This window comes from Callorhinus ursinus, unplaced genomic scaffold, assembly GCF_003265705.2.
Source record: "Callorhinus ursinus isolate GAN/ISIS: 27379988/994484 unplaced genomic scaffold, GSC_fseal_2.0 scaffold17, whole genome shotgun sequence".
Lineage (NCBI taxonomy): Eukaryota > Metazoa > Chordata > Mammalia > Carnivora > Otariidae > Callorhinus > Callorhinus ursinus.
Window position 1 is genome coordinate 30,337,366 of NW_027397079.1, and position 27,458 is coordinate 30,364,823.

Genomic DNA, 27,458 nt, shown 5'->3' on the forward strand with positions numbered 1-27,458 from the left:
TTCCTTCAGAAGGGATCATACAGCTATAACAATGGTTTCTCTGCTTCCAATCTATGATTCGTTTACTGAAATGTCCCTGAGTGCAGCAGTTTCTAGATTTCCATACTTCACTTAGAGTTTAAAAATCACCTCAGCCTGCTGCAAAGTCACATACATCCCACGTTCCTTAATCCTCTGACTGGATCTGACCATGCTGTTATTTCAGAGCGGGGTAAGTTGGAGAGGTGCATAAGGCTCTGGGAGGAACCAAGCCAGGCCTGAGAGAACAAAAGAAGCTCTAAGTGCATCAGCTTAAAAACACCCCACATCTTAGGCTGATGAGAATGTGACATACAATGTAAAAAATCACCTACTTGATATAGTAACATGGAAAGGCCTTACAATGCCACACAATATTGTATGTGCCGACTGTGATTTTTCTGGGGATATTCAAGCGCTCCTCTAGTCAACTTCATTATCTTTGGAGCAAGGAAATAGAAAACAGAAAGAAATACGCCCAGTGCTATTTTAGGTGGAAATTCTAGCACTAATGGAATTAACCTTGAGTCACTTAGATCATCCAGATAAGTAATCAAATAGAAATGTTCACACTGTAAACATAGGATAATATCTCTTATGAGCATATGAATTTGGGGCATACTCCCTTTGAAGGCCTTTGTCCTAAATCATTGGGAGCCAGGGCCAGTTTTGGGAGGAGAGGGAAGCCATTCGGTCATCCCAGAGGCTCCACAATGCAGGTGCCTGGGCTCCCTGAGCACCGCCTGCAGTGCTGGAACGCGGCTGTGGGTCAACAAAGCAAAGTCCTGATTAACAGAATAGCTGATCTCCATCCAGCTGATTAACAGAATAGCTGATCTCCATCCAGCTGGTGTCGGTGACATCATGCAGTGAGGGCGCCCTGTAGCATAGCTGCTACTCTCTTTTGGATGGTAACATCACAGTCCCTACCTAATCTACTTTCCATAATTCGTGGAAAATAAGGCTGTTGCAAGTTCTGTCCGTGACAGGGATAGAAACTCAATCGATTGCCCATCTCCCCCTCAAAAAACTTTGAAGAGAAGCTATTCATTTGATGAGGAAACCCCCACTTACGTGTGAGTGACCCTGTGCACATCAGAGAACATCTCCCAAGAGTGAGAAGCACGAGAGTTCCCACGAGCGCCACTCAGGTGGTGGGTTATTTACATGAGGAGAGGGATCTATTTAGGTTACCTCCCTCAGAATAAAAATTGTCCCACTACTGAAAAGGCTTACCAGCCTTTCTCTGCAGGGAGGAAAAAAATCTACCATCACCTCCTCCTTTTCCTTAATACATCTTTGTCCCATTTTATCACTTTAGGGTCTAACTAGAATTTAATATTTCTCTTCCCAGACAATGAGGTAGGGCAATGTATAGTTCAGATATAGGTCTTCTCCCTCAGTACGATCTGAAGGGTCAGTAAAGATACATCATGCTGGTATCTGCGTACCCCTTAAAGGCAAACGGTCCAGAGACTCCACAGTCCCAGGACAGCCGGTGTACTGAGCCAGAACGCTCGTCTTTAAGGAAAATCAGATCTTAAAGGTCAATTAACATTGAGAAAGACAAGGCTTCTGTCTCTCAGCCTGACCAGATCAGACTGGAAAACATGTTTGATCTGATTGACTTCAATGCGTCCCACCAAACCATAGAGTAAGGACTCGGAAGATTTCCATTCATTAAGGCAGATCCGCCAACTGGACTGACAGATTCTTTTTTTTTTTTTTTTTTTCCCAGCACTGCCTCTAATTTGCTCTTGCCCTATTGACCCTCTCACACTAGGGGGAAAAAAAAATGAGGGGAACAGGGGGTGAAAACCCATTGTTTATATGATTGTTCATCAAGTGCTTCTCTTTTAACACATTCATGATGTGGGGGAGGGGAGGTCCCCTGATCTAGGAAAGGAAATAGAAACTAAGATGAGAAACATTTAATGTATTTGGTGAATGCCGTTGTGAATACAGAATCTTAATCCTCCGTCTGTATTCTGTGGGCCTTGTCTCTCATTGGTTCATTTTAGCACGTTTGCTTTACCCTTTGGCCTCTACTGAGCTTGCCTTTTTATTTCCATGACCAATTTCACTGGAAAAATGTGTGTGTTCCCCCGTAATATAGGCAGAACAGTGAGTCAGCGTGCCACATTTGCTGACAACCTGAGGTCAATCTATTCTTTTATGCTTAGCAACCACCAAAAAAACTTGTCCATGGAATCCCCGGGAGGACTCGGGACGCCCTTTCCCCCCTCCGTCCTTAGATGCAACCCATTTTCGTAGTTGTCAGAAGTAACTTCCCAGCTCTTTCTAAAGACAGCGTGTTAAGATTCCAGCACTACCAAGCCCTCCCCCTTTCCAAAGAAGACAAGAGGGGTTCCATTTCTCGTGGCAGTGATACTTGTAGCGGCTCTTTCTAAACCAACCAGTCACACCCGGAGGAGCCCTGCGTCCCGGGCCCCACGGGGAGGGACCAGTGGGGCGCCGCCTCTCCTTCTTAGACATTTTGCTAAAAACTGATCCGCATGCCAAGTCCAGGAGGAGGCTCCTGTAGCACCCGCTCACAGATTACCACCTCGTCAAATGCAATTCCCCGTCCTGGGGCTCTGGGGGAGGGGAGGCAGCGGACACAGCAATTAACATAGAAGCATTCACATTCCACATCCTCAGCTGACTTTTGCGGCACGAAAACATGTGACCCGACCCCACTCTACTGCAATGCACCAGCTGCTTTGCTTCCTAATTGTGGCTTCCACGTGACCACCAGCCTAGGGTAGGAGTTATGCTGTATGGAATAACCCTTCCAACTTTGCATCCACCCTCTCTTCCCACCCAGCATTTCCTCCCTCTGCTTTTCTTTTGTTTGTTTATTTTTTCCTCCCTTAGTATCAGGCATGCTGTGCCAGGGACTTCAGATGGCTCCTTCACTTTTAATCTTGTTTTTCCCTCCTACCTGACTTCCTCCCTCTCTCCGTCATTCTGTCAGTCTGTCTGTCCTCTGGGTTTGTTTTTTTCCCTCCCACTTCCGACCCTTTGGGTTTGTTTTTGTATAATTTCTGCGGCCTTCTAGTCTTTTACCCAGACTTCTATTCTCCTTCTCCTCCTGTTAATAATCAGTGCTATATTAATTTGATTTGACAATGTTCCTGACCTGTTAACTGGAATTTGATTACCATGGGCTTGGCTTGTAGGAAATGTTTTGTTTAATGATAAGGTCTACTGTATCACAGAAATTAAAATGCACTTTTTCATTTCAAGAAAACTTCCTGCGACTTGCCCTCTCTCAGTAAAGAAAATTGGAAATGTTCCCTATGGCCCCATATTGATGTCCAGATAAGAGACCTTCATTTGTGTAATATTCCCCAGTTTTTGACCAGCTTATTAATCAATTTGGCAAGTTCGGCTTACAATGCTTCTGATGCACCCGGTCTGAGTTCTCTTCTTCAGTGAACTTGTGAATGTCTTCCAATAAATGTAATTAGACTGGTTGGAAGCTCAGTTCCTAAGGGATCAGGTTTGCCATTAAATCTGCCAATCTCTTGAAGAACCTGACCTACCAAAGTATAATCAAGTGATCCCTCCCCAAAACTGATTTGCAAGTAGAAAGACTTCCTTGAATAAGAGACTGGCTGCATTTAAGGTACAGTGGTACTATTGACGCAAAGTTCTAAGCATCACCCTCCGTTATGCGACCTCCTTGCGCTAATTTGCCAAGCTGATCACTACAGGGATGGACAATCTTGTCCAAGTCACATATCCCGTGTGCTCGTGGTTTCTTTATACATATCAATTCGGTTTCTAAGTACAGTCAGTGAAATGATAGTAATTGTCCCTCAGAGGACAAAGGTTCATCTTGGCCCCAGACTCTCCTACCCACCATATTGGATTTTCTCTGATACAGTGCCCTGCTACCCCCACTGTGTTGCTTATGTTCACATTTTACTGTTAAATCATAGGGATCCTGCCTCAGTTTTGTTGCTAACTACAAGTCAAGCTCATGTTTGCAAATGTCTTTGAGTTTATTTTTTTAAGTTAGAAATGGCTCCTTGTAAAGACCACTGGAATATAAAATATCTGGGAAACAAAAAGGGGTTGGGGAGGGGGGAAGGAGGGGAAGAGGAGGCCGAGGACGGCCCCAGTGGTTCCAATTCCAGCTCCTTTTATTGGCATTGATTCCCGTTGCCTTTACAAGAGATTTCTTTTCTTCATTAAAAACTACAGTTTTAACAAAATTATTATTTTATAATTGATGTTTATGATTTGCCAGTTTTATATATATATATATATATCTGTTGCTTATCAGTAGACCAATTTAATAGTATAATTTTTTTATTGCAAATGGCCCCATCTGGCTTTGCTGTTTATGCTCAAAGTGTAATGCAGAGTATGCCGTACCTTAAGTATGTCTGCAAAAGTAATGAATTGTCATGTATTTACTTTCTCGTGAACATGGACAATGCCATGCCGCATGCCAACTGTTCAGTTGTTAAGTCCTGGTGAGTATAAGGGGGCTTTGGTGACGTCTGCTCTCATCCCTTTCCAGAAGCGGAGGAGCTGTACCAGAAGAGAGTGCTGACCATCACCGGCATCTGCATCGCCCTGCTTGTGGTCGGCATCATGTGTGTGGTGGCCTACTGCAAAACCAAGTAAACCTTCCTCCTCCATGCCTCTCGTTCCTTAGCGCAGAGAAGACAGCTCAGCTGGCCCAGGGCTTTGCAGAAAGCATTTTCCACAGCCTAGGCTTGAAAAGGGGGAGTGGGGAGGTGGGGGGTGTTTCTTCTCATTTTTTTCTCTGAGTAATCTATTTCGAAGACTTTTTCTAATCACATAACTAGAACGCTTTGCCTATTTGTGTGAAAATGTTCAGAAGACTTCTGGTCATTGACCGTGGCCCCTGACTTGGGAAAGGGTTGGACGGATGGGCTTGTGGGGCCTACGCAGGTTCGTGTGGATGATCCTGAGAGGACAGGGATTAGCACCCAGGGTGCACCTGTCATGTCACCGCTGAGGACACATCCCACTTTGCACTCAGACTTAGGAGATAAAGGAGACACTTGGTGATGTTGGGAATGAAGTTTTTTAAAACATTATTGCGATTATTTTCCCATTCCGTCTAATGAGCTTACCAGCTCAAATGCTCTCAAAGTGTGGGATGTACAAAAAGAATCTCATGGGAGGAAAATCAAGCAAATCTTGCTTTGGAAAGAAGAAGAGAAAACATTAAAGCAGATTTGTGTTCACTATGTCTGTTCTGTTAAGCTCGGTCCATATTAACAAACAAGTTACTGTGTGACCTGATTTCCCTTCACTTTTCTCTCTTACATAGAACTTCTGCTTCAAGTAGGAAGTAACGTTAACAGTTTTGTTTCATTTTTTGCTTCATCACATAAACTCTCTTGCCAAAACCAGTCATGGGGATATTATCATGACCTGAACGTTGCATTGAGGAACAAAGACAATATGCTTTTAGACATTAAATTAAGGGCATGGATGGCATTTTCTTAATACCCCAGGATTTCATGGGTTGCCAGAATTGAGTAAGTGATAGAGACAAGCCTTACTGAAATCTACCTTATGAGTCTTATTAGATTCAATCTCAGTATTTCAATATCCATTTCCTAGTTCTAAAAAAAATTTTTACTAAGAATAAGATCATGTTCTAATTGTGCTAAATCTATGGGCAAAATATGTACCTAGCTGCACTCACATACAATGCCATACCTGCACACCCATCATGTAGAAGGTACAGATTCAGAATTAACTGCATCTTCTTAAGAGACACACAGGCGAAATTATGAATGAAATCAGCCTTATCAATTGCATGGCGCAAATTGGTACCCAAGACAAATGACCATCTGTAAGACTCAGGCAAAGATGGATTGACTGCGAAAGTTGGGGTTTGAGCCAAGTATCAACTTGATTGATCTTGTCTTCTCCTTTTTTTTTTCTTATCTCTCAGCAGTCCAGTTAGATTTCCGTAAGAATCCCCCCCGCCGCAAGCTCCTTAAGTGTATTCACTAAGATTGTGTGGTTCCACTTCTGTCTGTAGGCAGAATCCGAGACGGAGTGGCATATCCTCCACCAATCTCCTACCTGACTAATGTGTTGGTAGAATCAAGAGTTGAGTGTACCAAGAAATGTAAATGATAGAAAAAAATAAATGCTCCCCTTTTCATATCCAGGAAACAACGGAAAAAGCTTCATGACCGGCTTCGGCAGAGTCTGCGGTCTGAACGCAACAACATGGTGAACATAGCCAACGGGCCTCACCACCCCAACCCGCCCCCCGAGAACGTCCAGCTGGTGAATGTATGTTGAGTCTGGCCAGTGGAAAAGCTCAGCATCTCTCCTCTGTTCAGGCACCTTGACGTTTATTTTCTAAAGCTCTTAGGCTCTTAGCTACTGCCATTAATCACCACGGCTTCCAGGAATCCGGGGTTTCGCCAGGACAAAATAATGGGAACATTTTTTTAAAGTGGATTTGGTTACTGTAAGGCCAGCACATTTCCTCTCGTAAAGTGTTCATTAAGGGGTTGGAATAATAATATTGGTTTTGTTCTACAGGGAGGGCCTAACTGGAAGAAAGAAAAGAAAAACACAGAAAAATAATAAAATTAATGATACAAGAATCAGAAGGAATTTTTTTTTTCTTAATAATTTGGAAACGAAGGCTCCTCCAGTCTCTAACTGATTAGTACTGAGAACTGAGCTAAGGGCTTTAGAGTGATTTTTATTAGAGGCATCTCCCAGGGCCTGTTGATTTACTGATCCTGATGTACAAAGGAAGAAGTTAGGGCATGCAAGGGCCAAATGACTTATCAAACTCCCTTTTCAGTAGCAAAACTGGGAGAACATAGTGCTTCCTTATCCCCTGACTCCTTCTACATGGTGTCAAACCCTCCAGATTAAATATATCTTTAATCACTCAAATATTCTGTTTAGAATTTACCAAGCACTCGGCTTTTAAATATAACTAGGTCATAGAATATTACATTCTGAAGAGTCTTGAGATGTGATCTTTCAGGTCTCCCCTTTTTACAGACAAGGGCCAAAGCTGAACTCAGCTTTCCTGGCATTTGGAGTATTGCTCTTCCTATTCCACCATAATTTTTCCTGTTTTCTGCATTTCCCTTGGATGTTTGGCTTTTTATAGGCAAAGCTTGAAGGTTACATTGTAGTACCATTTTTTTCTATCCTGTAGGAAAATGTGTATTTTGTGTGGAGCAAATATATCCTACACCCAAGTTCAGAGTTGGTGGTTACTCAGCCGCCAGCAAATCTTGTAGCAAAGACCTTCCAGAGACAGAATAAGGTGCTAATATATTAGCTTATTTTGCTGCCTCCCTCCCTCTACCAGTGTTCATTAGAATGTTCTACACAGTTGACAAATGCATTCACTCCATACAGACACACCTACAATCTGTCACTATGTCTGTTATAATATATAGGAAGCAGAATGGCTGCTTGCATTCCAATTATCTCTCAGGCTGTGTTACTTTGGGCTTTATTTAATCTGTCTACATCCTATTTCTTCATTATGACAACAGGCCTAAAAATAATACCTACTTCAACAAATTCTATGAGCATTTAACAAGACAATCCATATAAAACCCTTAGCCCGGTGACATTCAGTGTGTGGTCAATAATTGTTAGATATTATTTTCATTAGATTCACCAAGCTTACATTGCCTTTCAAGGACCAAGAGTGAGATGGTACACAGACTAGAAAGAGCTCATGAATCATGACATCACCATCTTTTCCTTAAAGCAAGCTAACTGCACGTCCCAGAAAGAGCCACATGGACTAGCCTTTCCACTAAGAGAACCAACTAGAGTTTCAAGCATAATTCAAGTTGTATATTTTGGGGGTTTCCATAAATACATCAGGTTCTTTTAAGGCCCACAGCCCATTGCTTATATAAAGTGCCCATTTCATCTGAGAGTATTCCTTTCCATGCCTTTTTCCATTACTCAATTTAATTTGGAGTAAAACTAACAGCATTTCAAACACAACTTTGAAATGCGCCTCTTTCACTGATTGAAGGCAGGAATAGCTCATGTGATTTGGTGATGAAAATAAGTAGAATCTACTTGCACTATATATAGGCCCTCTGTATATTGTGTACTTTGTCAAGATGTGTGACCTTGACGGCTTCTGTAAGTCCTTCACACCTCTCAGTGGCCTTGTTAGTCTTACCACTGACAACAAATTGAACATTTCACTGCTATCGTTAGGGCAACATGGGCCCTTGGAAACTGAAAAAGAAAAGTAGATCCAAAATATAGAGATTGTTAAAAAAAAAAAAAAATCCGTCTCCTGACTTGAAATTTGAAAGAAGACAAATCATCTCTATGCTTTTGTTTCATTCAGCTGTCTGTTAATCTTCTTCACCTACAACAACTATGGCAAAAAATGAATATGGGCAGAGATTTGTCTTGAATTCCACTAACGTTACCAGTTGGAAGTAAGATAGAAGAACTAGGTCTGTTTCTGATAATATGCAGTTAAGACTGCAGAACCCACACTGCATGCGCATCCAAAGGATAATTCATTAATTTCATTTACTGAATTTAAAAGCCATAGAGCCAGGGTAGGATTTGCCATCTGACTGTTGGAGAAATGGAATGTGTTATGAAGTATATGTACGAGAATAGAATTTGTGTGTGATGATGATGATGTTACTGTTTTGATTAATATGAATCTTCAAGTTGTGTCTCTTTGTTTATCCAGCAATACGTATCTAAAAATGTCATCTCTAGTGAGCATATTGTTGAGAGAGAAGCGGAGACATCTTTTTCCACCAGTCACTATACCTCAACAGCCCACCACTCCACTACTGTCACCCAGACTCCTAGCCACAGGTATGAGAATAAAAACAATTGCAGGGCACTACTCCAAGAGAGAATTTCTAGACATTGTCTTTTTCTTTCACTGCCTAAGAAAGGAACAGGAGACGCTTATGAGGCAAGGACATATAACAACATGTATGACTCGGGACAAAAACAGACTTTGGACATCAACTGGCTCTGCCATTTAATGGCCGTTTAAATTTGAGCCTCCATTTTTTCATTACTGAAGGTGAAAATAATACCCACTCCCAGGATTGTTGTTCCCCATTTTAGAGATTGTCTTTACTCATGCCTGACTACTCACTGAATTGCTACAGTGGAAAAAGTCTGTCCTAGATGCTATAGAACATTTAGAAGTCGACTCCTTCCAATGATCGGATTGCCCTTGGAAATGAACACGAGAACTTGTTTGATAGCTGAACTCACATGCCTCGGGGATCCCCGTGTGAGTGCACGCTACCAGGGACAACATGGGACTGCCAAATGTAGCTCATAGGCCAAGTGTTTCCTTGACATAAGCCACTGGAGAACAGAGAGATTGTAAGAGTACTTAGTACATACTGACATTTGATACATGTGTGTTGAATGGGTGAACAGGTGCATAAACTGTATCCTTACAAAGTCAAACAAAATGAAGAGCCCCTCTATAGCAAGTAATAATAATTCTATTCTGAGAGGAGTAATGTTGTCGTCAACTGCTGATACACCAGTAAGTTGAAATAGTTGCCAGATCACTTCCTTTCCTTTCCATTTTTGCGTATCATTAAAAAATGCATATGTATATGTCTCTTTACCTCTCCCGTTTCCCCTCCAGCTGGAGCAATGGGCACACTGAAAGCATCATTTCGGAAAGTCACTCTGTAATCATGATGTCATCAGTAGAAAACAGTAGGCACAGCAGCCCAGCTGGGGGCCCAAGAGGACGACTTAATGGCTTGGGAGGCCCTCGCGAATGTAACAGCTTCCTCAGGCATGCCAGAGAAACCCCTGACTCCTACCGAGACTCTCCTCATAGTGAAAGGTAAAACCGAAGGGCAAAGCTCCTGCAGAGGAGAAAGCACCCTAGTAGGAGAATCCCCATGAGCAGCTGGGGTCTCACCTAAGGAAATCTACTCTAATGAGCCTAAGGGGCGGCACTTGCCTGTTCCAGTTCCCTAGTTGATGAAGTCATCTTTTTGTTTGACTGAACTCGTTTCTTCTGAGCTGCTCACATGGCCCCAGTGGCTGACAGGCAACAGACTCTTAAGGAGCGGGAGTGATTTGATGTTGGAGGGGCAGCTAACCCAGAGGTCCCAGCTCTGACCTTAGGCTCACACCCACTTGGGTCTCTGTTTCCTCAGTTGTAACTTTAGAGAGATGGCACCAGCAGTCCGTAAAGACCCTTCTAATAATTCGAATTTGCCGAGCTACCCAAACTCCGGTCGAGCTGGTCTCGTGGTCTCGTGTGCTAACTCTTTCTTACCTTCCAGCCTCAGTTAAATCAAATCAAAGGCTGTGTCACTGCTGAGTCTCATGGGACACAACTGCTTGCATTCCACCCTGTAGTGTCCCTTTTACGAAATTCGAAGAAGGGACGAATAAATAAATCTCTTGTATGCTGCAGACGCAGTCTTCGCAGGTGGTTTTCAAAGCAGATATTGCTTTATTCCAGAATGTTTTGGCTTTCTTCTGGGGATATTGGATTGGGTTGGGGGTGGGGGGAGGAGGGTTACAGACAAGGTAAAATCAAGAACAGAGTAAAGTAAGAGATGCTTCATAGGAATACTGAATTCATAGATTGTCTTGATTCATTTTCACTTAAGTTGGGAGCGAGTTATATCCAACCAGCATTTGTGGCATTATCAGTAAGCTGCTACTTGTTTGTTTTCCAAATCCAGTGGGGTGTTGTCTGTTTGTTTACTGTATCACCATCTCAGCGTCATCTTTGACCACTTGCCGAAAGGTTTACATAATGTCAAATCCATACCTAGTTACATGGGTGGAGATAATGCTGACAGACTCTTTCCACTCATGGACTGGCTGGGAAGTCCTTGTAACGAAGGATGACTAGTTCTGGGCCAGCAGGTCCTATAGAGCTTGCTGATCACTTCTTCAAGGGTCTTTACCCCAAAGTGGTATTTCAGAGCTTTATGGAATGAGAGGTTGCTCTGTCATTCATCTGTGAAAATGTAGGCATGGTCCCAAAGTGGTTTAAAACCTTAGTCTTAAATTCATATAATTGTATCTTTATGTATTAAGAAACTCTATCTATCTTAATCCAGTCTTTTTTGAGACCTGAGAAAGAGGTTAGGGATAAATTCTTTCTTCATCACTCCATGTGATATTTCTCTCTAAAGGCTGACATTTCCCTGCTGTGGTAGGCTTCCACACACACTGCAGATATTATCTAGGGCCTCGAAATATACCTGAACCTCGAGAACACGGAGAGAAAAGATGAATCACCTTTATGTTTTGGCTGAATGCGGATTAGCATTTCTCAGGGAGCTTAATTTAAGTATCCCCAGGACAAAAGTTGAAGCCTCAAGCCCCAAGTATTTCCATCTCTAAACACCTTCCCGTTTTAGACACAGCTAGACCTCACATCCATATGACTCTGAATCATGGCTGAAGAGCAGGAAAGTTAATAGGTTTCCTGTTCTTGTTAGCTAGAGTTCAGATAATGGTGTCCTGTGTCATCACAGGTCATGTCAAATTAGACTCTGTGAACGCCAACGTGAAGAAAAGAGAGCTTTGGTGCTATTCATTGGCAACATTTTTATCAAAGTTGAGAAATGTGACTCTGAATAAACCACATCTTCCTCAGTGCTAAGTCAGGCCTTCTTGTTCTAGAGGGAGAAAGCATGATATCGTTAAAAAAAAAAAATACACTCAATGTCTTGACAATGAGATTTACTGAGCACTACTGGATATAACATGACATGAGGTAACATGGTGCAGCCAACCCTTGAGCAGTCACAAAAGATAAGCCAAAGATTGATGCAGCCATGGGTTTCGAAGAGAGGTAGACCGGAGCTTGGACATACCTCGGGAGCCAACATAAGGTTTTCTCAGGCTTTTTTCTGAATGTCTTGGTCACTGGGATGGAGAGTTGCAAATCGAATGTTACGAAGTAGCATTTCATGGAAAAACTGAAAGCACACAAATGTGTTACACTGTTATCAGGAATATATCTAAGTTACTATGCTCTTTTTTTTTCATAAGACATAACCTTATAGCTGAGCTAAGGAGAAACAAGGCACACAGATCCAAATGCATGCAGATCCAGCTATCAGCAACTCATCTTAGATCTTCTTCCATTCCCCATTTGGGCTTCATTCTCTAAGACCCCTTGGCCTTTAGGAAGGTATAGTATTTAAGTAATACTTCTTTCCCTTGCAAATCCCTGCGCCTTGGTCCTTGTAAACTGAAAGGTTTCCGGGACCTAGTGCCCTCTTGTCCTGACTCACATGCTTTTATTTAAAATCACCATGAGATTGGAAAATCCCCAAAGCTTGGTTGAGTTAGGCCACCTAGCTGATCTATGCATGTACTCCCGTGAGGAAACTCTTGGCTACATAATTTCAGATTCCAAGGGTGCCGAATGTCCTTAGTGTTAAAAATCGAGAAGTGTACAACGCATAGAAATTCTTTGTTTTCTGATTCTGTAATATCGTGACTTCTGTCCCCTTACCCTCCCTGCCTCTGCCTCTTCTTCCACCACACTCATGGGGGGGTATTCTGTGCTCACACAGGTATGTGTCAGCAATGACCACCCCGGCTCGCATGTCACCTGTAGATTTCCACACGCCAAGCTCCCCCAAATCGCCCCCTTCGGAAATGTCTCCACCTGTGTCCAGCACGGCAGTGTCCCTGCCCATCATGGCAGTCAGCCCCTTCGTGGAAGAAGAGAGACCTCTGCTTCTTGTGACACCACCACGGCTTCGGGAGAAGTATGACCCCCACCCTCAGCAGTTCAACACCTACCACCACAACCCCGCACATGGGAGCAACAGCCTGCCCCCTAGCCCCTTGAGGATAGTGGAGGATGAGGAGTATGAAACCACCCAGGAATACGAGCCAGCTCAAGAGCCTGTTAAGAAACTCACCAGTAGCCGGCGGGCCAAAAGAACCAAGCTCAATGGCCACATTGCTAACAGGTTGGAGATGGACAGCAACGCAAGCGCTGAGGGCACTAACTCAGAGAGTGAAACAGAAGATGAGAGGGTAGGGGAAGATACTCCCTTCCTGGGCATTCAGAACCCCCTGGCAGCCAGTCTTGAGGCAGCACCTGCCTTCCGCCTGGCGGACAGCAGGACTAACCCAGCAGGCCGCTTCTCGACGCAGGAAGAATTGCAGGCCAGGCTGTCTAGTGTAATCGCTAACCAAGACCCCATCGCTGTATAAAACCTAAATAAACACATAGATTCACCTGTAAAACTTTATTTTATATAATAAAGTATTCCACCTTAAATTAAACAATTTATTTTATTTTAGCAGTTCTGCAAATAGAAAACAGGAAAAAAAACTTTTATAAATTAAATATATGTATGTACAAATGTGTTATGTGCCATATGTAGCAATTTTTTACAGTATTTCAAAACGAGAAAGATATCAATGGTGCCTTTATGTTCTGTTATGTTGAGAGCGAGTTTTGTACAGTTACTGTGATTGCTTTTCCACAGTATTTCAGCAAAACCTCCCATATATTCAGTTTTCGCTGGCTTCTCGTGCATTGCATTATGATGTTGACAGGATGTATGATTTGCAAGACTTGCAACTGTCCCTCTGTTTGCTATTTATAGTAGCGCCCGATCAGTACGTCTTGTAATGGCACATCCATCCAAATACTCTTCTCTTTTGTACGAAGTTTTCTTTTGCTTTCAGTATATGAAATGAGTTGTGTCTACTCTGCCAGCCAAAGGTTTGCTTCACTGGGCTCTGAGATAATAGTAGATCCAACAGCATGCTACTATTAATTACAGCAGGAAACTGCATTAAGTAATGTTAAATATTAGGAAGAAAGTAATATTGTGATTTTTTTAAAAAAAACTATATTCTTAATCAGAAGACAGCTTGCTCTCACGAAAAAGAGCTACCATTTGCTTTATTTGGGCTTATTTTTCTTGACAAAGAGCAACAGTTGGGGGGTTAGCATAGTAAATGGGTTCTGGCTTGCTATCGGGGTAAATCCATCACCTTCTAAGAGGACTCCGCCTCACTTTCTGGGGGAATGACGCAGCAGGTCATCTAGTTGAAAATCAAACCGTGGCTGAAAAAGGTGCAATCGTTCCTGACTTGTGTTTTTCACTGATTGGGGAGCTAGCCATTGGTTGTGTCTTATCAGCTCAAGAACAGATGTGTTACGGCACAAAATGACCAGCTTAAACGGCACACTCAGCGATTTGAAACCCTTCTGCAGTGAAATATGCCTGCCGTGTGCGGTGGTGACTAGTCATCATAGCGAAGTAGTTCTGTTGTAGAGTATCTAGACGGAGTGAGTGTCTAGAAGGCCCAGGTGGAGAAGAGCCGTGTGACTTGGTTGCAGTTTTAAAACAGTTCTGTTGACCACGCCTTTCTCCTCATGACTTTCCTCTTGTTTTTCCATGTTGCCTCGATCAGGTCATAACTATGCATGAACATTTTTGTCAGGAATGGCCAACATGCATGTGATTTGTGATTAGCAAGAGCCTTCCCAGAGCGATGATTCATCAGGGAATGTTGACAGGGTTGGGAAGATTGCACCTTTCCCTGCAGAAGTGACCCCCCACCTCTGTCCTGGCCTCTCCATCTGCAGCCTGTATCAATCCATGTCCTCCCCTTTCTTACCTTTTGCTTTACTGTCACAAAACAGGACGGACGATGGGTCCAAACTTCGCATGTTCTCTGTGATCGCAAGTCCAAGGAAGGCCTATAGCTGTTAATATGTGGGATAAACGCTAATTCAGGAAAATAGGGGTATTTAAAAAAAAAAAATGCAGGCCCTATTTCATGCCCTGCCTGATATCTGTCAGATCGGGCTAGAGCTTTACTTAGATTCCCGGTGACCTCCTGGGATCCATGAGACAAAATGGGAAACAGGTTGGCAGGGGGTTCCAAACACCAGGCGTGAAGTCAACGAGAGCAGCTGCTGCTTGTTTGCAGGTGAACTGGGTTTAGTTCTTCATCAAATGTCTATGTTAAAATACTCGGGAAGAAGGGACGTGCAAGGAGGTCGTGGGAAAATGCGGGCTGGACGCGAGTCATGTCATTAAGCAACTTTCCTGTTTCTACAACCCACAGAGGTGTCTGTCTGCAGGTCCTTGAAGTTACTCTTAGTATTTGGTATCCTGAACTGTCCTTCGTTACTCACACGCCACTTTGTGCTTCTTTCGGGCTGCCCAAGTTATTCCGATTTCCCACTTCTGTAGAAATGAGTAAGCTCATGGCAGGGGGAAGAGGGCAGTCCACCCAAAGAGGTCCTTTAAATTATTAAATTAATATTGCCTTTGTGAAGGCCTTGGGTCGTTCAGAGACTATGTCAATAAAGAAATTTCTACCATTAATGAAAAGTCTAAAATTTCTGCTGCAAAAATCTTTGGGCATTGGAGTATTCAAATGCCCCATTGTGGAGAATTTCTGGAATAAATGGTATCTGCTGAGAGCAACCAACATTTTCCTCAGTATGAAAATTGCTATTTACATTTTCAGGTCGCAAATATATAGGAACCTTTAGGACGAGAGGAAATTTTATTTCCAGCTTGATTCTGGTCACTCAGAGAGGTGGCATATTCTCTGGGACAGCCTTTCCTTCTGGAGAACAAGAGTTTGCCCCTGTAAGAAAGGCCAGCTGTCTCCTCAGGGCTACCTGCCGCCGCCACCCACTTTGTGTTCAAATGGACCTCTCTGTGATGTTTAGTCCCCACGTGGCTCCCAACCATCCCTGTCTCTAAACGCGGGCAGTGTAGTGGCAATCCTACGGAGGGGCGTGAACCCATGCTCCCAGCATGTGGCAAGCTTCAGAGGGGTTTCCGGGGAGTGGAAATTGCCCAGGAGTTTGACGGCAACTGTGTTTCCTGGGTCTGAAATCCTATCCCACCGAGGGGTAGTGCAGTATAGGCGAAACTTCTTTTTCTCACTCAAGATTCCCTTTCTGTCCTCCTCTCCCTTCTTGCCTGGTATGCCTTTTTTTGTTTGTTTTTTTTTCAAGAGTGCCTGGACAGCCTCATGCTTTCCACAAAATGGCACTCTGCCTGAGTATATGTGAAATGTGTCCCAAACACCAACAGACCGTATCTTCCTTGTTTAAGTGTGACTGTCTTGATATAGATGGAGTTTATCCAGGGTAACTTGCTCATAACTATTCCTTTTTTTGGCCTGAGTTAAAAGGTGCATGGCTCACATTGGTGAAAATAAGGAAGGCCTGGTTTTATCTTTTAGTACTGGCTTCATTCCACCACCCACAGAGATTTCTATCTGCAAAGACCCGTGAAACACTGCAGAGAAGTGCAGGCAAAAGGAAATGGCCACATATCACGAATTCTATTATATATTCTTTTGTAAATACACATTGTACGTTACTTGGATGTTTTCCTAAATCATTTACTGTCTTTATGAGTTAATGTCAGTTTTTTACTCTCTCAACTTACTGTGTAACATTGTAAATAACATAATGTCTTTTATTATTTATATTTAAGCATCTAACATAGAGTTGTTTTCATATAAGTTTAAGATAAATGTCAAAAATATATGGGTTTTTTTTGTTTTTCTTTGCTTTAAAATTATGTATCTTTTCTTTTTTTCTTTTTTTTTTAAAGAATAATTTATTGTTCAGGAGAAAGAATGTATATGTAATTGAAACTATTTGAAGAATGCACATTTGAAGGCCCTGAGGTACTGATAAACTAAAGAATTTATTATCCAAAATACTAAGCAATAAGTAATTGTGATTTATTTAAAGTTTTGTTCATTTTCCATGAAAGACATACTGCAATAAAAATGCTACTCTGTGGAGGCGTGGGAGTGTTGCTCAGCAGACTAATGTTTCAGTCTGTTAGACCAGCACCTTTCAGCTGACTGTGACAGTTGTATTAATTTAGGAATGTGCCTGATGGACCCCATGATCATCTCCTCTGTTGCTTTTGCCACACTGCCTGTTCTTTCATCACTTTCTGCCTATTGGTTCTGCTCATCACTGTCTTCCGTGTTGAAGGGGCCACAAGCAAGCAATACGATGTCTTCTTCCCCTTCTCGCACACTGCCCACCACCCCACCCCCCGCCAATACGCAATAACATATCAGAGAGGACATTTTAGGGCATGATTGCCTGGATCCTAGTTGTTGATATGTTCTGTAGTGACCGCAAGAGATTTCTTCAGACTAATGGAAATGTCAATGTGACGATCCCCAGCAGTTGTGAAAGGAAAACATGTTATTGGGGTTCAAGTAATCTGACGGCCAACAGGGCCCAAAAAAGGCAGTCATTAGAACCTGGCCATGCTCAGCTTTCCTGTAGCTTCAGTAAATTTATCTTCCATCAGGCTCATGATTTATTGATTCAGGCCCATGATTTATTGATTCAGTTTTGAGAGAAGATAAGGCTAAGTTGGATTCTTTCCCCTCATGCTATCAATAAATCAAACGAAATGCCCATCTTACTGCTCAGGGAAGGGCCTATGCATGAGAAATTTCCCACATTCTAAGATTTAGTCATAGAAATGAGGATATTACTTTTCTTACTGAAATTAGCCTAAACAAAAGCCATATTTTAACAAATAGATATTTGCATGGGTGATACTTTTTATATATTTCGAGCAATTTACTCATTATTCTAGATAAGATTAGGGCTTCTGAAGTATATGAGATAGAGTTCAGGAATCCTGTGGGGGTACACAGGGGCCTCCGTTGGAGTTTGAGGGCACCCAATGCTTGCCATCAAAGTCCATCTCCATATACATATATGATTCCTAGTACCTACTAACAGCTCTACTGGTATCATTTCCAAAACAGTCTTAGATGAGATTCAGATAGTGGCCTTTGACTGTACTTGTTCTTATTATTTATATTATGAACTTTTCAAAACAATTCAGAGTCCTCATATTTGTGATTTGTGTCAACTTTGGTTTACACATGCGCACGCGCGTGCACACACACACACACACAATTCCTAATACACACTATCCTGAAGCCACCACATCATTTCACTTGTCCAGTCCAGCCAACCAGCCATTCAGCAAATCAAGGAGTTCACAGAATATTGAAAAATTGAAGACTGAGACACTTCCCTGTGTCTTCAAGTTGAAGCTGAGGCTTTGTCCATCCCTCAAACTGAAAACTACAAGCAGCTATCTCAGTTACGTAGGTTAGAATCAGATACCTAACATATATTGGTATTTGAGGCAGAAGACTATGTGGTGGACCATGGTACAGAGAGAATGAAGATTATCTGAATATTTAGATTATCACAATCCTCCACTCACTTCAATGCTGTAGACTGGAATGTCAAACCCAGGCCAACAACATCTTTGCAGCCTAATGTCTGGGGAAGACATCATTAGATTTCCCTGCTCTCAGCCCTGATGATGAATGACCAAAGGACCTGATGTCAGGGATTGGGGGTTCAGTGAGGCAGTTTGGAAATCTAGAGATTTAGGATGCTGGAGGGAGTGGAAAATTTTGATGACCTCATGTGAATCACTTTGTAGTCTATCTTGGGCTTGCCCTTTCTGAAACAGAATAAAAGAAATTTATGGAAACCATTACTCCAAAAGATTGATCTGGTAAGGGAAGAGAAATGCTTTCAGTTTATGTGAGACAGGACCGTCCTGCTGCTACAGTAAAGCCGCATTATTCCTCCCTTTAAGGCTGTCGTGGGACAGAGAAGTCAGACCCGATCCTGTATCTCCCTGGGGGCTCCTGTTGACAAACTGGGACTGTCATTGTTGGACCTCTCTGGTGAGCTATTGTGTTTGAGCTTTAGTGAGCTTCAGAACATCACTTGGCAGGGGGATAAAATGGATTTTGTTACCTGGAGGAAACCCATCATGATCTACCCGATCTTTTTAAAAGCAAACCAGAAGAGGGAGACCAGTAATTCATAAAAGGAGACAGAGAATCCTTCCCCCCTTCAAACGTATTTATTGGGACAGAATTTGATGGAAGAAGTGACTCTCTTCCCACCCCACAACATGCCAGAAGGGCCGGAGAATTACCTTCATAGATACAAAAATCTTTCATAGCTTATGTACGGGTTTGCTTATATACAGAGAAATAATCTATTATGCATAAGTAATATTTTATAAGATTTCAGGGCTTAAAACATCCTTTTCATTTATAATCCTCTTAAACCCATGGGATGTTGCTATGATAAATAGGAAATTCTAGGTTCAGGGAAGTTAAAAATGTTTCCTGGAGCTACACATGTGGTAAGTTGCAGAGGTAACACTTGTACCCAGGCTTTCTGACTACAACTCCTTTTTCTACCCATTGCACACCTTCCCTCCCCACTCCAGACTCAATGAAGGCTGCCATTTTCAGCCTTTCATTGCCTCAAGACAAGTTCCATCCAAAACCAAGCTTCTATTTGAAAGAATATGAGCTCCTCTGGCTTTGGTTTAGAGTTACTCTAGAACCCAATTTGCCTGACTTAGTGACTATGTACTTTTTTCCTAAACATAGCTTTCTAAGGAAATGAAGTGTAACCATGGGAATGGATTCACAATTTCAATGTGTAGGTAGCATCCAGCAGTGAAATGAGGAGGGGCTTATAGGCAGCACCGTCCCCACCACTCAGCAGCTTGGCCCGTTTGAACAATTTCCCCCTCCAAGCTTATTTCTTGATCACTAATATGGGAATCCAAGCAACTTTACAAGGCTGTGGTGTGTAATGAGGATTACACTTGAATACATGTAAGGAAGCCATACATGTCTAGCATAGAGTGAATATCCAAAGGCTACCTTCTCTTTGCTCCTTCCCCCGCACTTTATGTTCTTAAGTTTTGGAGCTTGTGTTTCTCAGTTCCAAATGACACACTCTACATCACACAAGCTCATCAAATAAACATATTTGAGCATTTCTCCGATCTCATGCCAATAGGCAAATTCCTTTTTAATGACAACTGTATATTAAGCAGCAAAATCACTGAACAGCATTTAAAGTTGTAACTTAAGTTCTTTATTTTATGTTTGCTTCTTGTGTAGCCACACTGTTTCACGTAAAGTCTGTCATTTTTAAAGGCTTATTGCATGAGTGTTTCATTATAATTTCACAGAAATTTACTGAAACATACCTCTTTGTAGAGTTTTCAGAATACCATTTTCAAACTTCATTGCAAACGTGTAGTAAGACAAGCAAAACATGATCCTAAATTGATAGGATATCTTTGCACACCCATTTTCCTTCATTTGCACCCAGGACGTCCTGGCATGTTCCATTCCCGCCCCCCCCCCCCGCAAAAAAATATAATCTAGGCAAAGTCTGCATAGTGATAAAGTTAGAGGAGTCAAGTCTCGGATTAACTCCTAAATGAAAGAAGCCTCTTTGCTTATGGATGTTTCTCACCCCCTCCCATGATCTATCCAATAAGTAATTTTTCAGGTTCTACTCACTCTTTATGCATAAAACAAGATTCTTTTTTTATGAATAATTTATAGATTGAAGCTTTTTGGATTCAATACCTTAAAATGTCATCCTACATTAAGAATAGTGGGTGACTTGGTCTATGATATTCATCATCAGGCTTGTCATGTAGTTAATATAGTTCTATTATTAATGGCAAGAGAGTCTAATATAATTGCCCATACATTATCCTTCATTTAAATAAGAATGTATTTTATTGAAAATAATCCTAACTCTAGCTCCCTATAAAAATGATAAATAAGGACACTTCCTTGTCTTTTTTTTTTTAAGAGATAAACTAGATGTAAACTTTGTATCATGTTAATTATTAGTTATCATCATTGTTAAGCAAACACTTGTCTTCCATTCTTTGGCTTTCATTTGGTGATTTCCTTCTTACCAGACCTTGACCTTTCTCTTGAAGATGGTTGGGGGCCTCAGGCTGGGCAAGTTTTCTAGAGCCCTTTTGGTTTCTCACAGTCAGCCTGAAGTATACTTTCCATCTTCTTCAGATGAAGGGTCTTCATCAGTATGTCCGTTAGCAGGTGATAAGGTAACAAAAGCATTTCCCTTATGTCTTAGACCCTCTCCACTATGAAAAGGAAAGACAGAAAATGCTGTGTGTCAGAGCCAATTCCCAGTACCCAATTTCCTTCCAATTATGAGATGATTCTGCTCTCCCGCAAGAATCTCTCTGCAAATATCCATCCCAGCCTTCCTTCAGAGTAACCTTATTTTTGCAAAATAGAGACCTCCCTTAGTAACTTCTTAGTTTAGAGCCCTTCTCGTCCCTGGGCTGATACCTCTGATTTCGAAATCATAGGACAATATAACTTGACATTTGGAACAAAAATTAGTCAGAAATTATGGGGTTTAGGATTTAAAGTACTTTTTAAAAACTGAGAAGTTTTTCTTGATTTGTTGTAAGCCCTTTAGAAAATTTTAGGGCAGAGTCGGAGAGCATTATATCTTTTTCGGTATTTGCTTGACCAAAAACTCTTTCAGAACATGAAAAGATGCTAATTATACACACATTCTGAGTTCTGCCTGTTTGTCTGGGGAGTTAGATCTCTAGCCATGCGTGTGAGGAAAAGACCCTTCTTATTAAACTGTTGATGCAGAGTTAATGGGATTTAGGTTACCACTCAGGGTCAAACTCATACCAGTTATCCAGCAAAAGAACTACTAAGGGAAAATATCCCCTCATCTGATTAGGAGAGCCACATGTCACCCACTGAGCAAGCCAGAACCTGAGCAATATTCTAGGTTTCTTCCTCCACATCTAACCGGTGACAATGGTGATCGTACCACTGACATGTCAAGCCTCCCCTATACACACCCTTGTACCACTGGCGCCCTCTTCCTCTCTCAATGGGGGCCCCCTTAGCCTCCTAACTGATCTGCTTCTTTTAGTTCCTCTGGGACATCCTTCGCATTTTGCTGGAAGTTTCTCTCTAACTCGCAAACCTTGTTGTGCATCCTCCCGATTATAACCCTTCAATGGCTCCTCATGAAGCTTGACTCCTCAGCTTGACATAGGATGCTCTCCACAGGCTGGCTTCTGCCAAACTCTTGTAGTGCCTCCCACTTCACCCTTGACTCCATCTTATGATTTTCTGTTTTCCAAGTATTCCACACCAGTGTTTGTCAAACTCTACTCATTGGCGTACCAACTTCATGACTATTACCATATTCGTGTACCACCTGTATTATTTTTTGCATATTGTTTTTTCAATTGATTGCATTTTTAACTAAAATAAAGTCATTTCAAATGAAACTTTGTATCGATGCTATGAGTGGAAAACTTCAACCAGCTGCCATAATCAAAATAAAACCGTAAAAGTAAATATAACAAAAATGAAACAACGTAATTAACTTCTAACAGGGTACTGTTGCCTGCTAAAGTAGCTGGGCTGAAACCTGTTCTCTGACAAAAGGGGAGATCAGCAAGTGTTGGAGAAGTTGGATATATATTCAGACACAGAAAGATTTATTCCTTGACTTAACCAGGACTGAGAGGGAGTTGACAGGAAGTCACTTCTACAGTTTTAGTCAATGTTATTTAATGCGCTAGATCCTAAAATCATTTCGGATGCAACTTTCAGTCACCCTCTGATCTTACACCACCATGCAGCACTGTGCTTGTCATACAGCCCTGCCCTTGTGCACACCATTTCGTTTAACAGGAACTATTTTCTCCATTTATCTTTCTGACAAACGCCCTTTACCCCCTTCCGTGGATGGAGTGTCTTTGTCTGGAATCCTTCCCTGATAAATATCTGCCTTTTCTATATGAAAAGTGCTTTTCCTTTGCTGTTTCATGGTATGCTGCGCAACCTTTTATGTTGTATTTTCCAGCCAGCTCGCAACTGCTGCTGAACTGAAATCCTTCCCTTAGTAGACCATGTACTCTCTGAGGGCAGAGACACTGTCCTCTCTGTGTAGATCCATGCCTTACACAATGCCTGGAACATGACAGATGCTGGATGTTTGAAGAATAAATCAGGACAAATAATAATTTATTATTATTTAATAATTAACAATATTATCATTATTAAGTATTGTATTAATAATAATAAAAAATAAATAAATAATCAGGATATTTACATACGTAGGCAAGCATGTGAGGAATCTAGGTTATCATAGGCATTTTTAAACGCGGAGAGCATGAAAAGAGTAACCTGACTGACTTATTTCACTTAGCATGCATGTTGTTGTGAATTGAAAGTTTTCATTCTTTTTTTATGGCTGAGTAATATTCCATCATATATATATATATCTTATATATATATAATGTATTCCATGATCTATATAACGAAATATTATATGTATATATGGAATATATATAAACATATATTATGGAATGCATTATATATAATTTGTGTATATATACACACACACAAAATATATACATTATCTACATCACATATACCCATCAATATACAAATATATTCCTATATATATGTATATTCCTATATAACATATACATATATATGTATGTATCTCACATCTTTATCAATTTATCTATGGATAGACATCTGTGTTGCTTCCATATAATAACAAAAATAACTGCAAAGGAAAAAGAAAAGAGTAATCTGTAAGTTGCTAAGACAAAATCAGAAACATATGGGAATGGAACCAAGTTTGCTAAATCATGGTAAAAAAAACAAAAACAAAAACACAGAATCTAAGGGATGGAAGCTTCATGGCTCGAACTAGATTTGGTAATGAACACATGACTACCTCATATACCCTTTGTATTTGGTTTTAGCTTCCTCTCCACTCAAGAACTCTGGCTTAAAATTAACCTTTCATGTCTGTTCTCCCTTCATCCTTCTCACTTCTTAGCAATGTCCTGAAAATAAAACCTTTTAACTGGGTATTGTTCAACCTGGTCATTCTTATAAAGAAGACTTCTGTACTGACCATTGCATTAAAGCCAACCTAAGTCTCCAATCCTCTGAAAAGGTACAAAGGGAGCCTTGTACATAACAAACTTTCAAAAGTTTTTTAGATGCCCAAGTTGGGTGAAACATATAAAATCAGCATGCCATATACATCAGTGGAATACATAATTTGTCATTCTAATTAGAACCATGATTTGCAACACCGAGTATTCGGTGATACTTTCTGGATGATTCTATTTCATAGTTAGGTATAGTATGACCATTGTGAGGGAGAGGAAGGACATTTACCTTTTACCACATTGGACTTCCTTCCCTAAGAGTTTATCTAGTCTAGAAATGCAGTCTTCTTTATTGATTAAAAGAAAGATCTGTCAAATTGTCTATTTAAAAGTAAAACTTTTTTGTTGTGTTTAGCCTGGAGAGTGTAAAGCAGACTCCAAATTTAGTTATCCAGAGATTAAAAGAATATAATCGTGTAGTTATTTGAGCTTCGTGGCTGACATACTAGGCCAATAATACAGCTACCAGCTGGTTGATGGAGTCGTATGCAACTTTAAACTTCAGAGGAAAGACAGTTGGATTGGAAATGCATAGCAAGAGTTTTGGAAATGTCAGTGCAAGGGGGTATCTACACTGCCATTGAGCTGATCATACCTGCAGTCCTTGCCAAATTCTGTGCTTGTCAGCCCCAGAACTATTCTCCTATGCTGCCTCTTTAGTGATTCTGAAGGCACCAGCACTGTGGACAGCACACAGGATAGCAGATACCACATTACTCCCAATATTGTCACTTTCCACCTAAAATGCACCAGCTGGATAAGCAGATATCGAAATATGATTAAGTCAGGAGCTGGAACGTGGTCAAATCTAGGAGGCCAAAATATCCTTGCTCCAAGACAAGGTTAGTGCTTTTTTTGTTTTTTTTTTTTTTTGTATAAAAGCAAAGTCCAAGAGATTCAGAATAAGCCACTCAACGATTATAACTCCTCCCTTTGAATCCACAACTTGAGTATGTCAAAGGATCGAGCTTGCCCACAGTCACCCAGCCAATAAGATGAAGACCTAAAAAGAGGGACTGAGAACTCTTCATCTATCATTAGGCCCTGCTGCTACTCAGACTTTAAAGCCTTGGAAGAAAATTTGAAGTTTAGAAACCTGCTCTTCCTTACCCATCTTTGTATATTCACCTTCCATTTTGGAAACTGAGAAATAGGTAGCTTTTCCTAGATTCTGCCTACATTATGGCACAAGAATCACACAGCCTAAAGAGCATGAACTCAGAAACAGTGAGATCAAGGTATGAGTTCTTCCTCTCTTACTCGGGCAGTTTGAGCAAGTTAACATCCCTGAGCTTCAGATTCATTATGTGGATTAAATGAAATAATTATTATCTGTGCAAACTTAAGCATGGTGCTTTGCCATGTAGTAGATGCTCAATAAACATCACATCTTCACTGTTTGCAGATTTCTTTGTGTAGGAAACCTGGTTTGTCTGACAGGGAGAAGGGGACTGTGCTCCCAAGCTTAGCAGCCTCGCTGGCTTTGGTTGTCCTGCCCTGCCTACAGAGAGCTCCCCTGGGGAAGCTAGTTGAGGATGTGTCATCAGAAAGCTGGATTTCAGGCTCTGCTGCCAGGATGGAGCCCCCTTTTGCTCACCCGGCTACACCAAAACACAGGAAGACAAACTTACTCGGAACTGAGTTATCCCCGAAGAGCAGATGTTTCTTTTTCCCTGAGAAGAAAACAATTTTACAAATGCAGCAATGGAAATGATAATTCTCTCTATCCAATTAGCAAGAGCTAATTTGGATTTCAAGGTCATTGTGTACGGTGTACTCCCTCTTTCCCATGCCTAGTGCTTTGGCACCACTCCCTCTCTGGTTTTGTGGCTCAGCATCCCTGCACACATTGTAAACAATCACAATTTCCATTTTAGGATTTCGTCGCCTGGTGATGTGCTGCAGTTCCTGTTTTTAGGAAATTGACGCTTGGCAAAAGATGAAAGGCTTCACAGATTATGAAGGTTATGGCACAGTTTTCTCCTGCCTTATGGTTTAATTTAATTAAATATCCTGTAATAGCTCAGCAGCAAGATTGCACTGCAGAATGGGCTCCAATTTGCCCACAGGCAACCTCAAGAGCTCAGCAAATATGAAATATGCTGCATGACTCATCAGCTGATGGAAAATGCAATGAAACTTTCCCTCTTTCAGCAGAATCAGGCAAGGTGACTGAGAAAGCTTCCCTGGGCATACACACCTGGTAATTCTGCATCTACAAGTTCATTTTAAAATATGCTTACAGTGAAGTAATCAGCAAAACCACTGTCTGATCTTGAAATTATTCTGTGGCCACTGGACCTTGAAGACACTGATGGAGGCAGCTAAATCCAGCCATCTGGAACCTTGATCAACTATGTCCCCCACAGAGCAGCCAGGACTTCAGTGAGCAGGAAGCTTCTCTGAGGCATGAGGCCCAAGCGGAGAAGTGCGGAGACCATGATGCTCTTGCTTATTTCTGTAGATGCCAAATTGCCTCATGCCTTTGCAAGATTTCAGATGTGCACAATTCCTGATATTGATTACCCTTGTTGGAGACACTAAGCTTCACAGAGTTTTTTTTTTCAGACATGAAGCAAACCGAGGCCCTGAAGTCACAGGATGTCTTGGCAGCTATGTTCAGGCTGGATAGAAAGGCATCCTTTTGGGGGCATAGCTTTTCTCTGGTTCCATTTCACTTGCTATCTTCAGAAGGCAAAGATGGAGCAATAACTGGTTGGGTGGGGGCCATGTGATAGGGATTGTCTGGGAAGATGGAGATGAGGAACGCTTTAGACAAGTGACAAATGACCTCCCAAGAGACCTGTAACTAGTCATCCAACTTATGAACAGGACAGCAGCCTAAGATAGGGTGCCAGAGATGGCCCAGAATACAAGGTTTGCTGATGTGATCAGCTGGTACAGCCACTTCTCCCTCGCAGGGTTGGAAACAAAGTCACTCTGTTCCTCCTCTAGTCTTCCAGCCATGGCCACACTGCCTGCCCACTAGATGTTTGAGAATCAGTCTCCAGCACTGTCCTGCAACCCTTCCAAAATCAATCCTCAAAGAAGCTGGACTCAAAAATCATTCATGTACACAAAGCTCATTCTTTCATTCAACGAATGAGTATACACAACACAAATGATGCTGGGCAAAGAGCTGGTGATGCAAAGAAGAAAATACATCTCATTTGAACACATCTGATCCTTCCAAGAAAGCACATCCTAGTTCTGGAGATTAACGCACAGGCAGCTGCAGTGCGACGGGTCAAGGAGGTTGTGTTTGAGCGACAAGAACATAGGACTTGGGATCTTGCTTCGTATATTCACTGCCAACTCTGCCACGTAGGTACTATGTGAAGTTTGGCGTATCACTACTTTTAGAGCTTAGCTTATTTACTAGTGAGAGTTGAATAATGTTAAAAGCATAGTAGGATATCATTAGGGATATCTCCAAATTATCATCTGGCACAGAGAAACTGCTCAGTAATAGTTTGGGAATTTAAAGATGCTGTGATAATGATACCACCAAGTACTATGAGAGCACAGAAAAGATAACTTCTCTCTGAGGGTTATAATTTA

The 27,458-nt window shown here is 41.6% G+C and overlaps 1 protein-coding gene across 13 annotated transcripts in view; it reads left to right on the top strand.

The window, feature by feature from the left end:
* The window catches only part of NRG1 (neuregulin 1), a 1,085,273-nt gene extending 1,068,446 nt beyond the window's left edge, over positions 1–16,827 (top strand). For 9 of the 13 annotated variants that reach the window (XM_073902434.1, XM_073902433.1, XM_073902432.1 and 6 more), the window contains 5 exons: positions 4,553–4,655; positions 6,192–6,318; positions 8,741–8,871; positions 9,674–9,880; positions 12,591–16,827. In XM_073902434.1, the coding sequence (XP_073758535.1) occupies positions 4,553–4,655; positions 6,192–6,318; positions 8,741–8,871; positions 9,674–9,880; positions 12,591–13,242 (1,220 nt within the window). In that variant the 3' untranslated portion in view covers positions 13,243–16,827. Of the gene's footprint in view, positions 1–4,552; positions 4,656–6,191; positions 6,319–8,740; positions 8,872–9,673; positions 9,881–12,060; positions 12,203–12,590 lie in introns of all 13 variants that reach the window. The other 4 variants (XM_073902437.1, XM_073902438.1, XM_073902436.1 and 1 more) reach the window with 1 other exon arrangement.
* Positions 16,828–27,458: the final 10,631 nt, after the last annotated feature.